Source organism: Plecotus auritus, assembly GCF_963455305.1.
Source record: "Plecotus auritus genome assembly, chromosome: 12".
NCBI classification, from domain to species: domain Eukaryota; kingdom Metazoa; phylum Chordata; class Mammalia; order Chiroptera; family Vespertilionidae; genus Plecotus; species Plecotus auritus.
This window is the reverse complement of record NC_137778.1, coordinates 5,396,081-5,409,216: the sequence shown is the minus strand read 5'-3', so window position 1 is coordinate 5,409,216 and position 13,136 is coordinate 5,396,081. Positions and strand designations below refer to the sequence as shown.

Here is a 13,136-nt window from a genome sequence, read left to right as displayed (position 1 = left end):
GGCCGGCCTCCAGGGCATCTTGGCCCCCGTCCATGCTGGAGCCCAACTCTGACCCGGTCACGCTCCGCTTACATGCCGTGGGTGGTGCCCGCTGACTATCAAACTGAGGCCCGATTCCCTGGGCTGGTATCCAAGGCCTTTACAGTCTAATCTGTCACCCGAGCCCCTCCTGTCGCTGTCCTTCAGCCTCAGTGGGTGTGAGCCCATCTTTGATCAAACCGAGGAGCTTCCCGCCGCCACGCGTGACGCCCACACGATTCTCTGTGTCTCAGACGTTCTCTTCCTACCTCTGTGCCTGCTGAAGTCATCGAGGTTTAATGGCCCGACGCCGTTTGTGGCTTCCCTCCACTTGTCTGATGTCACGGGTCTCGGGGCATCTGTACGCGGCTCACGGTGGTAGCTGTGTTGGTACTGAAGCTTCTCCCTCCTCCCTTTTGGACGAAAAAGGCCCTTGAGAATAGAGGTGGTGTTTTGCTTTATCCCATCAACCACTGAACAGTGTTTTGCATGCAAGTGTAAGGCGAACATGTGTGGCATTAACAGATGAAACCTGTTCATCGGTTGGTTGCCTCCCGACCCAGGTACGTGCCCTTGACTGGGAATGGGACGCAAGACCCTTCAGTGAGCAGTCCGAGGTTCTAACCACTGACCCACACCGGCCAGGGCGATCTTTGCCATTTTGTAGAGAGACGATTAAACTAGGCGTCAAGAGGGCTGGGCTCTGGTCCAGCTCCAGTCCTGGGTCTGACTAGTCCACATGCGGGGTCCTGAGTCAACTCTCAGCCCCCGTCCCCCACTGCGCCCCCCCATGACCCCCCGCAGCTCTGCAGAGGGGCCAGAGGCCTGAGCCCGGAGCGGCTCCTGGGGGCATCGAGACCCCACAAGTGAAACCAGACGGCAGAGGTCCAGCTGAGCTGGCCGAGGCTGAGAGGAAGTCCATTTCCCCTCGGTCCGTGCGCAGGGCCCCGCAGCGGGCTAGCTGGGGGGAGAGACGCCATCTCACTCAGTCCCGTGGGGGGCGGCTGCAGCGAGGCGCGCCTGCCCTGGGACCCTGCGTGTAAAACGGCTCTGTCCTGAGACAGTTGCCGTATGTGGAAACGCCCGATCCCAACATCACATTGTGAATGTTCATTAGCTCACGCAGCACAGGGGGCGGGCTAGGAATGAAGGGGTGTTCTTCCGTGATGCCTTGAGAAATACTTGAGAGCTCAAGGTCAGTGGGAACCTGAGGACAGAAACAGTTCCCAGTACAAAGGGGACCTGCGGGGAGAGCTGCAGGGTCTCGGGTTCCATTCCTGGGCAAGGGCATGTACCCGTGTGCGGGAGGCAACCCACACTGATGTCTCCCCTCTCTCTTCTCCCACAAAGCAATGGGAAAAATACCCTCAGGTGAGGATTAACAAAAAAAGGGCAAAGAAAACAAATGCTTTTAGGACTCCAGGAACCACTGCACAGCGAGGCTTTGGAGTTTTGATCAGCTTCCTCCACTGGTGCAGCTGAAGGTGCTAAGTATGTCTCCAACTTGGCGCGGGCACCAGCGTTAAGCCTTTAGTGGCTGAACTGGGGGAGGGCAGGTGTGGGCACAGGAGGAACGTGGGGCCCAGGCAGTCACCGTTTTCCAGCCGCACCAGCCCTGCTCTCAGGGTTGCTGTTGGTGGGAGTTGCCCAATTCGCTGAGCTTCAACCACCCATGTGAAAAGAAGCTTTGACCTCCAGCGCCCAAGGCTTCAGAGGCACAGGGCAGATCTGAGTGTCTAAGCCTTTAAACAAACAGATGGAAACAGCTTGAGGTTTCGCCCAGGAATAGTGACTCGTGTTTCCTTGTCTATCAGGCTTTCTCATCGCTATTGAGACATGAGAACACTTGACCTCTTCCCTCCTCCCCAAGCACAGGACTAGTTGTACTAGCAAGGCAGTGTCCCTGTCCCGCCCGGGAGAGATCAGTGGGTGTTTTTTTTTGGGGGGGGGGTGGTGGGGGGGCTTAGAAATAAGCATTTATAAGCTCCTCACAAACAGCTCTCGGTGAAACACGGCCTCCAAGGGCTTCACTTCGATGACGCGGCATGTTTGGGGTTTTGGAGGATTTGATGAGGTTTCTCTGTAATTACCTCCCAACGTCAGAGGGCTTTGCTTTTTCCCCTTCAAGGCTTCTCGGTGCTGTGACCTTGGGAGCCGACAGGGATGGAGAGTTAAGTTTGGATACAGATGAGGATTTGAGCTGAAAATGTCCCTGACGCTTGCAGCTAGCCACTCGGCAGGAAGGCTAGTAGAAGGTCAAAGTCGGAGGGGCCCACACAGCTGCTTGCATGTGGAACCCACTCTGGGATGCATTCCTCTCCCCTCACTCCCTGCTCCCCGCTTTCCGCCCAGAGCCGCATCTTCCTGGCGGTTGGTCCTGACTCTGCTTTCCAGGGTTCAGCCCTGACCAGTGCCCATGGCCGACCATGGCTCCCCTTCCCCTGACACTCAGTGCGAGCCTCCGCTCAGGCCTGGGCCCTGGGTAAGAGGTCGCTTAAAACATGGCCTGTTTGTTTATTGTTTCCTTGGCTCTTAGCCTTCATGCCACCGGCGGTGTGGCTGCCAGGCCCTGCCGTGACCACGTGAAAAGGCCCGGTCTCAGGCCGTGGGAGGCTGTCCGCCGGCTTGTACTGTACACAAAGGTCAGAGGTGGCTATCTCCGATCGGCACGGCGTGGCATCCAGGAGCCCGGAGCACTTCGCTGCCTCTTCTCCGTCCTTCACCCCCACGCACCGTCTGGTCCTCAGTTCCTGTCCCTCAGGAGGGCAGGGACCGCCAGCTTCCCCCTGGCAGGGAGCTGTGAGGAGGGCGCACGGGGCTTCCCTGCAGGCGGTGTAACCAGCAGGGTGCTGTCTGCTCTTGCGTGGGCAGCCTGGCCTCATTCTTACTCTCCGAGGAGCAAAGGCGCTTAAGCCAGGAGGGTTTGGGACGCTGCCAGGAGCCTTCCTCTTAACCACTGGAGCCAGAGCTGCAGCCGGTGGTCTCCACACGCGTCCTGTCCGCCTTGGCCCAGGACCTGGCTCCCGCTGGGGCCGTGGGAGGGAAGGATGGGTGGAAATGGAAGCTGCTTCAGGAGCGGGAATCTGACCTGGCCATGGGAATCCCTCTCTATTGGGCAACCCCGCTCTGCTCTGCCTAGAACGTTAGGGTTCCGGAAACTGACTTTCTACCTCATTTCCAGTGTCTCAGGCCAGCTCTGAGGCCGGCTGCTCTGCTTCTTAACTGAGTCTTCCTTGTCCTGTCCTGTCTCACCTAAGTCCAACGAATCCTTCAGGTCTTGGAAAAGTCTTCCTCAAGTAAGCCGTTCTTCACTCTCTCACCCACTCCCTACGCCCAAGGCCTTCTGTCCTATTCTCCCCTCTTACCTGTTTCTTTCCTAGCGGATCATTCGCCACGTGTCATTGTAAACATAGTTCTCCCCGACATGAGAGGCACCTGGGTCTGTCTTGTCTACAGATTTATCCTCAATGCCTAGAGCTCGCCAGGCACTTAAAATATTTGAATGAAAGGGGGCTTGTCTTTTCTGAAGCATTTTAGGTCACGGACCTAATTTTTTATGTCAGGGGACAAAGAAGAATTTGGTTTTGGAGCTATTGCAATGAAAGCATCTGTGTCTAGTACCCGCACAAACATATGCACCTGAAACTCAAGTAAAAAGGTTATCTTTGGGGAAATAGATTTGGAAATCATTAGTAAGTCCTGGAAGGAGGCCTCCTATCCCCCCAATGTTGCCACTCAAATGGTCTGGATGTGGTGTGATTAGAAGAGTAAAATTATAGGGGCTGGAGGACAGGGTTCTCACTCCAACTGGATTTTCTTTCCCACAGATTTACCCATTTATCTTTCACCACAGAAATGGCCTCCGCCTTCAGCCCCCGAGAGTGTAAGCTGTCCAAACAAGAAGGGCAGAGCTACGGCTTCTTCCTGCGGATCGAGAAGGACACCGACGGCCACCTGGTGCGGGTGGTGGAGGAGGGCAGCCCTGCCGCGCGGGCGGGGCTCCGGGATGGAGACAGAGTTCTCAGGATCAACGGCGTCTTTGTGGACAAGGAGGAACACAAACAGGTGTGTGTGGGGGGGGCATTTGTGGAAGCGCCTCCAGGACCTCTCCAGTCCCCAGTCTTCGCTGATTATTGTTTTGGGGTCAATAGGGATTTCCTGGCTGCCACTGGCAAGGCAGGACACCCTGATGGCTGTGCTTTCTGCCAGCGAATCAAGTCTCCCCCTCTAAACCGAGAGCTGTACACATTATTCCTAGATTTCAACAACGTCCGGTCTGAAATGCATTGCATATTGCCTAGCACAGGAACTAATTTCATATTCATTATTTTGTTAAATCCTCATCACAACCCAAGAGGTACATATTACCATTTCACAGATGAGAAGTGGAGGCTCAGATAACTTGTGTTCATGCAGCGAACATATGGGAGTGCCTGACCTTACCCCAGCTCTGCCTGCCTCCGTGCTGTCTTCATAGACCCGGGAGGACCTGTTGTGCTCTAAGGTGGCATTTACCCCTAGAAAGGACTGGCCCTTTTATAAAAAATATTTTATTAATTTTAGAAAGGAAGGGAGAGGGAGAGATAGAAACATCAATGATGAGAGCGAATCATTGATTGGCTGCCTCCTGCACGCCCCCTACTAGGGTCAAGCCCACAACCCCGGGCATGTGCCCTTGACCAGAATCGAACCCGGGACCCTTCAGTCCGCAGGCCGATGCTCTACCCACTGAGCCAAACCAGCTAGGGCAGGACCGGTCCTTTTAAGAGTCCCCTGGGTAGGGGCGGCCACACTCTGGATTCCTAATCTGCACAGGGCTCTCAGGAAGGCTGAGGTGGAGATGGCTGGGCATTGTGTACTGACTATTTGGGTGTCAGGGATCCGCTATCAGAATCCCCAGGGCCAGGTAATGAGCCAGCAACGCCCCTCTGGTGGTTAACAGGTTATTGGTTAAAGTTGTCCTTTCTCCTAGGTGGTGGATCTGGTCCGAAAGAGTGGGAATTCAGTGACTTTTCTAGTTCTGGATGGGGATTCCTATGAGAAAGCCATGGAAGAAAAGGTAGACTTGAAAGAGTTGGGTCAGAGTCAGAAGGGGCCACGTCTGAATGATAAGAAACTGGCCCCTGTGATGAACGGAGGCACCCAGGTGTGGACCCAGCCACGGCTCTGCTACCTGGTGAAGGAGGGGAGCAGCTTCGGCTTTTCTCTGAAGACCGTCCAGGGTAAGCTTGAGGGTGGGGCACAAACAGCCGACTTTCCCGGAAAATGATGTTGGCGATGAATGACTTCTTTGCCTTAACTTTTCAGTTGCTATGGATACCCAACAGCAGCTACACTCTCTCCCTCCTCTCCAGCCCTCCCTGGCTTTGCACAATTGTGCAATGAGGAATCAAGACATTGGACAGCAGCAGGGTTTGGGGGTGGCACTGGGTGCTCCTGACGCCCAGAGTTTGTTAGGCTGAGCCTTTGAGGCCAGAGGGTTAGAGCATTGATGCTTCTTTGGTATTCTTTTCTAGCTTCCTCAGGGTGAGGGTGGAGGGAAAATTGGGAAATAAGCAAGAAAAAGGAGGTTCTTCATAATAGCTACTTAAAAAAATGTTTGTTATTGATTTCAGAGAGGAAGGGAGCGAGAGAGATAGAAACATCAAGGATGAGAGAGAATCATTGATTGGCTGCCTCCTGCATGCCCCCAACTGGGGATCAAGCCCACAATGAGGGCATGTGCCCTGATCAGGTATTGAACTTCGACCTCCTGGTTCATGGGTTCATGCTCAACCACTGAGCCACACCGGCTTGGTCATAATAGCTACTTTTGAGTAAGAATACCTCTTTTCATCTCTTGGAGTACCCAGGTTGTCACTCATTTATTCGAGAAATTCTTGTTGAGGATACTGCAAAAACCCCCACCCTCCTATGACATTTAAGTAGTACCCCCAGCTGTGGCCCAGCCTCAGTGAGGTGTGCCCTTGACCCCTAGCTGAGAGGTACATAGTGATCTGAAAACCTCCAACCATCAGGAAGTCCTAGAAGTTCTGTTTCTGGAGTCTCAGAGGTGCAGGCTGACCTGTGTCCAGTTGACAGTGGTTTTATTAACCTGGTTTCTGTGGGATCAAGGCTGGAACCTTGTGGTTCCTCCTCTAATGCTGCTCCTCCCATGTTCTGGTCCTGGAGAGGCGCTGGTTGTGCATAACTTGGTAAGTGAAAAAGGGCAAATCCTAGAAAACCTGTAGCGAGAGATACAAACCAGAGAGAAGAGGCATTTCTCAAGCTTGCCTGTTACTGGGCAGCCTGGCATTTCTCGGGAGTCCGTGGTCAATAAAATGGTAAAAAACAGGTTCTATTCATTTGGCCCTTGGACCAGTGGGCATGGCGAATGGTTTAGATTAGCTTCACAAAGAACATGTTTTCTTCATGACGAAGATCTAAGGAGGAACAGGAGAATTGTGTTTAGGAAGGCAGAGTTTAAGTTAGTTACTGTTATTCCTTGCAAATAATGTATTTAGTCATTATAAAGCAACTCTTTACCTCGACTGAATATCAATATCTTGAGAAAATTGACAGAATTACTTTGACATCACACCACCTGCGAATCTGATGGCAGGCATGTATGCGCCCCTCCCTCCCGCGCCTCTGTCCCCTTCCGCCTGCGTCTGTGACATTCACGGTCTGGGATGGGTGATGACAGTGCTGATTGAAGAGGACGGAATGGAGTGGGTGTCTTCCAATTCCACAAATGCAAAGAGAGGAGGGGGTACGAGTCAGTGAGGCAGCACGGGTGGGGTTTGGTTCTTTCTGGTTCAAGAGGCAAGTGCCACCTGAGATTCCTTTTGTATTTAGTTGGGCTCAGAAATTCTGTTCAAATCAACAGAGACCAATTGAGTCATGGCTGTGGCAAGCTTTGCTAGGAGCTGTAGTTATAAAGCTAAATAGGAAGCTGAAGGCTATTTGAGTTAGCTCTAAAATGGGACCTTCTAATATTACATTTTTGGGAGAAAACCCGTTAACTGTTGTACTTCCTGTAACATCAGTCCTCCCCTACTCTCCTTCAGGTACAAAGGGGGTGTACATGACTGACATAACGCCGCAAGGTGTGGCTATGAAAGCGGGGGTCCTGGCTGACGATCACCTGATCGAAGTGAACGGAGAGAATGTGGAAGATGCCACTCATGAGGAAGTGGTTGAAAAGGTACTTTTCTTGCCTTCTCTTTCACTCGCTCTCATTGGAGGTGACAGGGAGCAGGAGTGGCAGCTTATCACGGGAGAAACGTAACGATGGGAAGCTGTCCTTTTGTGTGAAGAGCAAACAGACTCGCTGGTGGCTTAAGCAGAGTTTAGGATCTGAGAATAAGGCCTTTGAGAGATTCATGTTATTTTTGAAGATAAGTGATTTAACTTTAACTTTTAAATCTTATTGTACCTGATTGGGAGCACCCTCTGAATTGATAGTAAATTTAATGTTGACCCCATGTTACTAAACTTCTTTAATACAAGCTGCAAGACAGCCACTGTGGCGAGGAACATAGAGCTACAGCTGGGGAGTTGTGGAAGGCAGCTCCCCCAAATCCTAGGCCCCAGCACAGTCCTATGACCCCTGGAAAACAGTCCGGGGTCTTCCTTTAAGATCCTCTGGAACCTTCTCCTGGTAGAATAATCCTTCACAATCGAACTTTGCCTTTTTTTCTTTTCCAAACTCCTTTTGCGGCTTTCACCTACGTACCTCTCTGGGTTTTCTGAATTCCAGCTCTTCCTGGGGTTCAGTTAGCTTCTGTGTAGGGAGCTCATCCTTAACAAAGGCAAAAACAACAGCTGTGGGCGTGGAGGTGGATAAACACCAGCGAGGTGGCGAGTTAACAGCTGGAACTTACGTTTCACACCCTACGTTTTCTGTTGAACCTCGAGACCGTGTACAGAGACTTGCCTGTTTCCCAGCGAGGTTTCTGGAGTTGAGGTTGGTCCTCACCTGTGTGTGTCGTTGCAGGTGAGGAAGTCAGGAAGCCGTGTCACGTTCCTGCTGGTGGACAAGGAAACGGAGCAGCACCATAGAGAGCAGAATATCACGTTCAAGAGAGAAGCGGCCAGCTTGAAATTACTGCCCCGCCAGCCCCGGGTTGTTGAGATGAAGAAGGGCAGCAATGGCTATGGTTTCTACCTGAGGGCAGGCCCGGAGCAGAGAGGTGAGGCAGGAGGAGAGCAGGTACTTGGCAGAGTAATCACCCAGCTCTTCATCCCAGTCTGACCCAGAGCGCCATTAGGCCTGCACCCCAGCACGGAGCGGGGAGTGAGGAGCTGGAAAGCACAGCTAGGTCAGTTTCTTTCTTTTTAAAGAAAATTTATTGATTTCAGAGAGGAAGGAAGAGGGAGAGAGAGAAACATCAATGATGAGAGAGAATGATTGATCGGCTGCCCTCCTGCACACCCCCTCCTGGGGATCGAGTCCGCAACCTGGGCATGTGCCCTTGCCCAGAATCGAACCCGGGACCCTTCAGTCTGCAGGCTGACGCTCTATCCACTGACCAAAACGAGCCAGGGCGCTGGGTCAGTTTCCATGTCACCTGGGAGCCTGATCCTGGGCACCCCCGCAGGTTTCCATAGCAGGAGGATAAGGCAGAATTTTGGATCTGAGCAGTAGTGTGCTGCTAAATTGGCTCTGGGGTGGGGGCAGGCCCAAATTTATGGCATTTGTTGATGTGTGTGGTATAAATACCCCCACCGTGTCCAATTTCAAGCTACCAACATGGCACACAATGCAAAGTTGAGAAGTGTTGTGCACAGCTGGTGCTCATGAGCTGGTGAGGCAGCTGCAGCACACCGCCAGGTCTGAGGCACGGGTGTGGGTTGGGATCTCAGACTCAAACAGAAGCAGGAATCTTTCTGATTCCTTGTAACTCAACAAGTTAAGTACAAAGGTCCTCCTAGGGAAGGTGAATACATCAAAGAATGTAGGTTCAGGCCATGTAAACTGTCATACTCCTGGAGGTTTACTATTTTTATTTTATACTAGAGGCCCAGTGCACGAATTTGTGCACGAGTGGGGTCCGGCTGGCCCACAGACTCCCGGTCGAGGGGACAATTTGCATATTAGCCTTTTATTGTATAGGTTGTTTACATGAATTCATCAAATATTAATTTGGTTGATATTATATAAAAACATCCTCAGGGCCTTTGAGAATATCAAGTGAATCAGATGAATTCTTCAATCAAGGAGCCTCCTAGTTAGATGAGGTAACACATATGTCCATTACTGAAGGAATTCAAGGTTGGAGCAAGCTTTTCTCACTAGAAAGGTACTGGGAGGCCTCATAATACAGGAGCCACTTGAGCTTGGGCTTTGTAGTGTGAATAGAATTTGGACAAGAAAGGCTGTCACAGAAAGATAGGAATTGTGTGAACAAAGCAAGGAAACACAGGCACAGTGTGATTGACATCCAGTGTGAAGCACAGTGTGATTGACATCCAGTGTGAAGCACAGTGTGATTGACATCCAGTGTGAAGCACAGTGTGATTGACATCCAGTGTGAAGCACAGTGTGATTGACATCCAGTGTGAAGCACAGGGAACCAAGTTAGGAAGGTGGGTTGGAGAGGGACAATGAAGGATCTTTAATGCCCGGTGGAGGAGTTTGGACTTGATCCGATAGTCTGAGGAATTAAATGTTTTTTTGAGCAGTGCCAGAGAGAAGAAGAAAATTAAGCCTACCGTATCTTGGGGGCTTAATTATTTCTAATAATTCTGCAAGAATTGCTGAAGTTGAGGGCTTGGAGAAGATGCAGGAATCATATAAGGTTAAACTGGGATCAAATTCAGGTCTGTTTAGTTCCAAAGCCAGTGCTCAGGCTGTTGCACTGGGGAGTGACCTGGGCAGACACTGCATCCAGATGAACGTGAAGGAGAAGGCAAAGATTAGGGACAGGGAGAGCAGCTGGTCAGGCGCAGTAGAAGTTTAGGTAGAATTCAGGACAGGAACTAATTAATACAAACTGCATGTAGGGGAAGTGGGACTAAAGAAAAGTGTAGGATATTAAAGTGGCATCGAAGGACTTAGCAGTTGACCAGATACTGGGAGTGGGTGCTGAGGAAGAATCAGTTGTCAAGTGTCTGACGGGACAACGGTGCTCCCACCGACAGGTGACCAAGAGGAGGGGCCTGGGGAATAGATTACGTTGGGAGGGATCTGCGGGATATCCGGTTGGAGATGGCTAACAGCCAGCTGGAAAAGTGAAACGAAAACTTGTTAAAACTGTGTGAGGGCCAAAAACGTGGGAGCGATATGGAGGCATCTGGCGAAGATAGTTCAGGTTAGGAAAAGGCTACAGACACACCCTTAGCGTGCACACACAGGCACAGTCCCTCTGGGTTTCCTAGGGTTTGATTTCTTTGGTTTGTTCTTCACTCTTCCCTCCCCCTTTTTATGGCTTATCGTTTACCTAAGACATATGGATACAAGTATGCCCACCGACTTTCTGGGAACTTGCTGACCCTTAATGCTTAGCATGCTCCTTTGACAGAGTGAGTTTGAGACACTTTTAGTAAAACACGATTCTTTAAGACCCTTTCGTGCTTGATAGGCTGGGTTTGTTCCTGGAGTGAGACCTGAGCAGGGGATGAGACTGCACAGGGGGCTTACAGGCTTCCTCGAGGCCAGTGGGAGGGACAGTAGTTGTACTCAGCAGGCCTACTCTATTTTATTAGGGCCTTGTGCTCTGGCAGGAAATCCTAGTTTTTTAGGAGTCTTTCTGATAATTTATTGTTTTGGGGATGGTTAGGTCAATTCATCAAAGACATAGATTCTGGAAGTCCAGCAGAGGCGGCTGGCTTGAAGGCCAATGACCTGGTCATTGCTGTCAACGGCGAGTCTGTGGAATCCCTCAGTCATGACAGTGTGGTGGAAATGATCAGGAAGAGTGGAGATCAGACGTCACTGTTGGTAGTAGACAAAGAGACGGACAGCATGTATAGACTGGTAAGTAATACAAGGTCATATATTCCTGCATTAAGGTGGGGTCCACTCACTAATGCCCTCAAACGTTGGCTAAGTTACCTTATTTTTAGCCAATGCTGTTTGGCCCATGAATAGCTTGTTTCTATCACCATGGCTACTCCATTCGTGAGCCCATTGTGTCAGCGTTGGTCTTCATTGTCAGCTGATGAGAGAGTCTGGCTGATCTCAACTGGCTGGGTCATCGTCTCTATTTGGTTAAGTTACCACTTTGATCTTCAGCCTGGAAAGTGTATAACGACCATCATTAAGGCTGCTTTGAAGCTCAACGTGGCAGTGATATGAGAATGCCATGTGATTGGTAATTAAGTTTTAAGTCCTTAGACTCAAGATTTTGAAAGAATTTGCATATAATTGCAGAATTACTTTTGGTGGTCTGAAAAAAGCTATGAACAGTAGCCTGGAAATAGGCAGATGTAGCCCTAACTCTCCTAAGGAGGGAGCAATTGGGTTTTAAGCTATAGACCAGAAAGTTCCAGCCACCCCATGTAAAAGCCTAGACAGGGCTATTGAACAGCTTGTAATAATGTGAAAGGCTATTATATACAAGCAGCAGACTTATTTTTGAGGTGTTCTATGGGATGTAGCTTGATCAGATAGGGAAGTGGTCGGGAGCTAGCTTTTGGCTTAGAAGCTGCTGGGAACAGGATAAGCCATTTCTGCAGTGGCTCCCACTTGGTAGAAAAGGTCAAGCCAGAAGGTCACTGCCCTTGCTGTGGTAGAAGATTCTAGCATTGAGTCCTTTCCAACTTCTAATCTTATGACAGAATCAGTTAACTATCATTTTAATGTTTTGGTTAAAAAAGAGAGAACTGTGATCTATAAAGATGACTGTCCCCCTCTTCTTCCTCCCTCTTCTCCCCAAAGTAAGTTGCGTGGGCTGGCTGTTTGAGATACATCAGTGAATAAAGCAAACACCTAAGTCAGTTCCTGTAACATGCGAGACACCCCAATATTTGAATGAGAATAAATACAAACTCACTGTTTTATGTTATTGTACTTTGCCTAGGATTAGCTGCTACTGTCAGATAGTTGGTTTGCTTGTTTGGGTGGTGATGTCAAAGGCATTTTTGCATGTAAGGAGTGACTGATCATTTTCCACATTTTAAAGAGGGAGAGAAATGTAGAAAATTTGCAAGTGTATCACTGGAAGGACCGGAGTTAGCTGAACTGGGTAACTGAAAGGTTCTCAACGAGGTGCTACTCTCGTTTGGAAAGGAAGCCGCGGCCTTGTGGTTAGTGAGACAGATGGTAACCAGAGCCTCCAGATCTAATTTTAGCCAGGCTGCCGAACAGGGCGATTTAGGGGAGAGCACATTGTACCCACTTTCAATTGCTTCATTTTCCGCTCATCGCCTCACAAATGTCTTGGCACCTGTGGGCAGCAATTTAACTACTGATCTAGGATCTCAGCATACCCAAATCTAGCCTTTTAATTCTCTCAACTAAAACCCAGTCAGCTAAGCTCTTTTTCTTTTTTTAAATATATTTTTATTGATTTCAGAGAGGAAGGAAGAGATAGAAACATCAGTGATGAGAATCATTGATTGGCTGTCTCCTGCATGCCCTCACCCTCCACCCCCACGACTGGGGATCGAGCTTGTAACTTGAACATGTGCCCTGACCAGGAATTGCACTGTGACCTCCTGGTGCATAGGTCGACACTCAATCACTGAGCCACAACGGTTGGGCTAAGCCTATATATATATATATATATATATATATATATATATATATATATAAAATCAGTCATATGTTCCCTGTTTAATGCCTCTTCTATATTCAAGGCCATCACTGCCTTCTCTGCAGGGATGTTGTGGGAGCTGAAATGGACTAGGAATATATAAAGATAGTGAGAAGCTTGGCAAAACAGAAGTGTCGCCCTGGCCGGTTTGGCTCACTGGATAGAGCGTCGGCCTGGGGACTGAAGGGTCCCAGGTTCGATTCCGGTCAAGGGCATGTACCTTGGTTGTGGGCACATCCCAGTAGGAGGTGTGCAGGAGGCAGCTGATCGATGTTTCTCTCTCATCGATGTTTCTGACTCTCTATCCCTCCCCCTTCCTCTCTGTAAAAAATCAATAAAAAATATTAAAAAAAAAACAAAACAGAAGTGTCAGCTACT

General features: G+C 49.9%; 1 protein-coding gene across 2 annotated transcripts in view; it reads left to right on the top strand.

Moving 5' to 3' along the window:
• PDZK1 (PDZ domain containing 1) overlaps window positions 1-13,136 on the top strand; it is a 30,594-nt gene that overhangs the window by 13,888 nt on the left and 3,570 nt on the right. For both annotated transcript variants that reach the window (XM_080649066.1, XM_080649067.1), the window contains exons 3-7: window positions 3,872-4,083; window positions 4,991-5,240; window positions 7,068-7,204; window positions 7,997-8,192; window positions 10,782-10,978. In XM_080649066.1, the coding sequence (XP_080505192.1) occupies window positions 3,874-4,083; window positions 4,991-5,240; window positions 7,068-7,204; window positions 7,997-8,192; window positions 10,782-10,978 (990 nt within the window). In that variant the 5' untranslated portion in view covers window positions 3,872-3,873. The remainder of the gene's footprint in view (window positions 1-3,871; window positions 4,084-4,990; window positions 5,241-7,067; window positions 7,205-7,996; window positions 8,193-10,781; window positions 10,979-13,136) is intronic.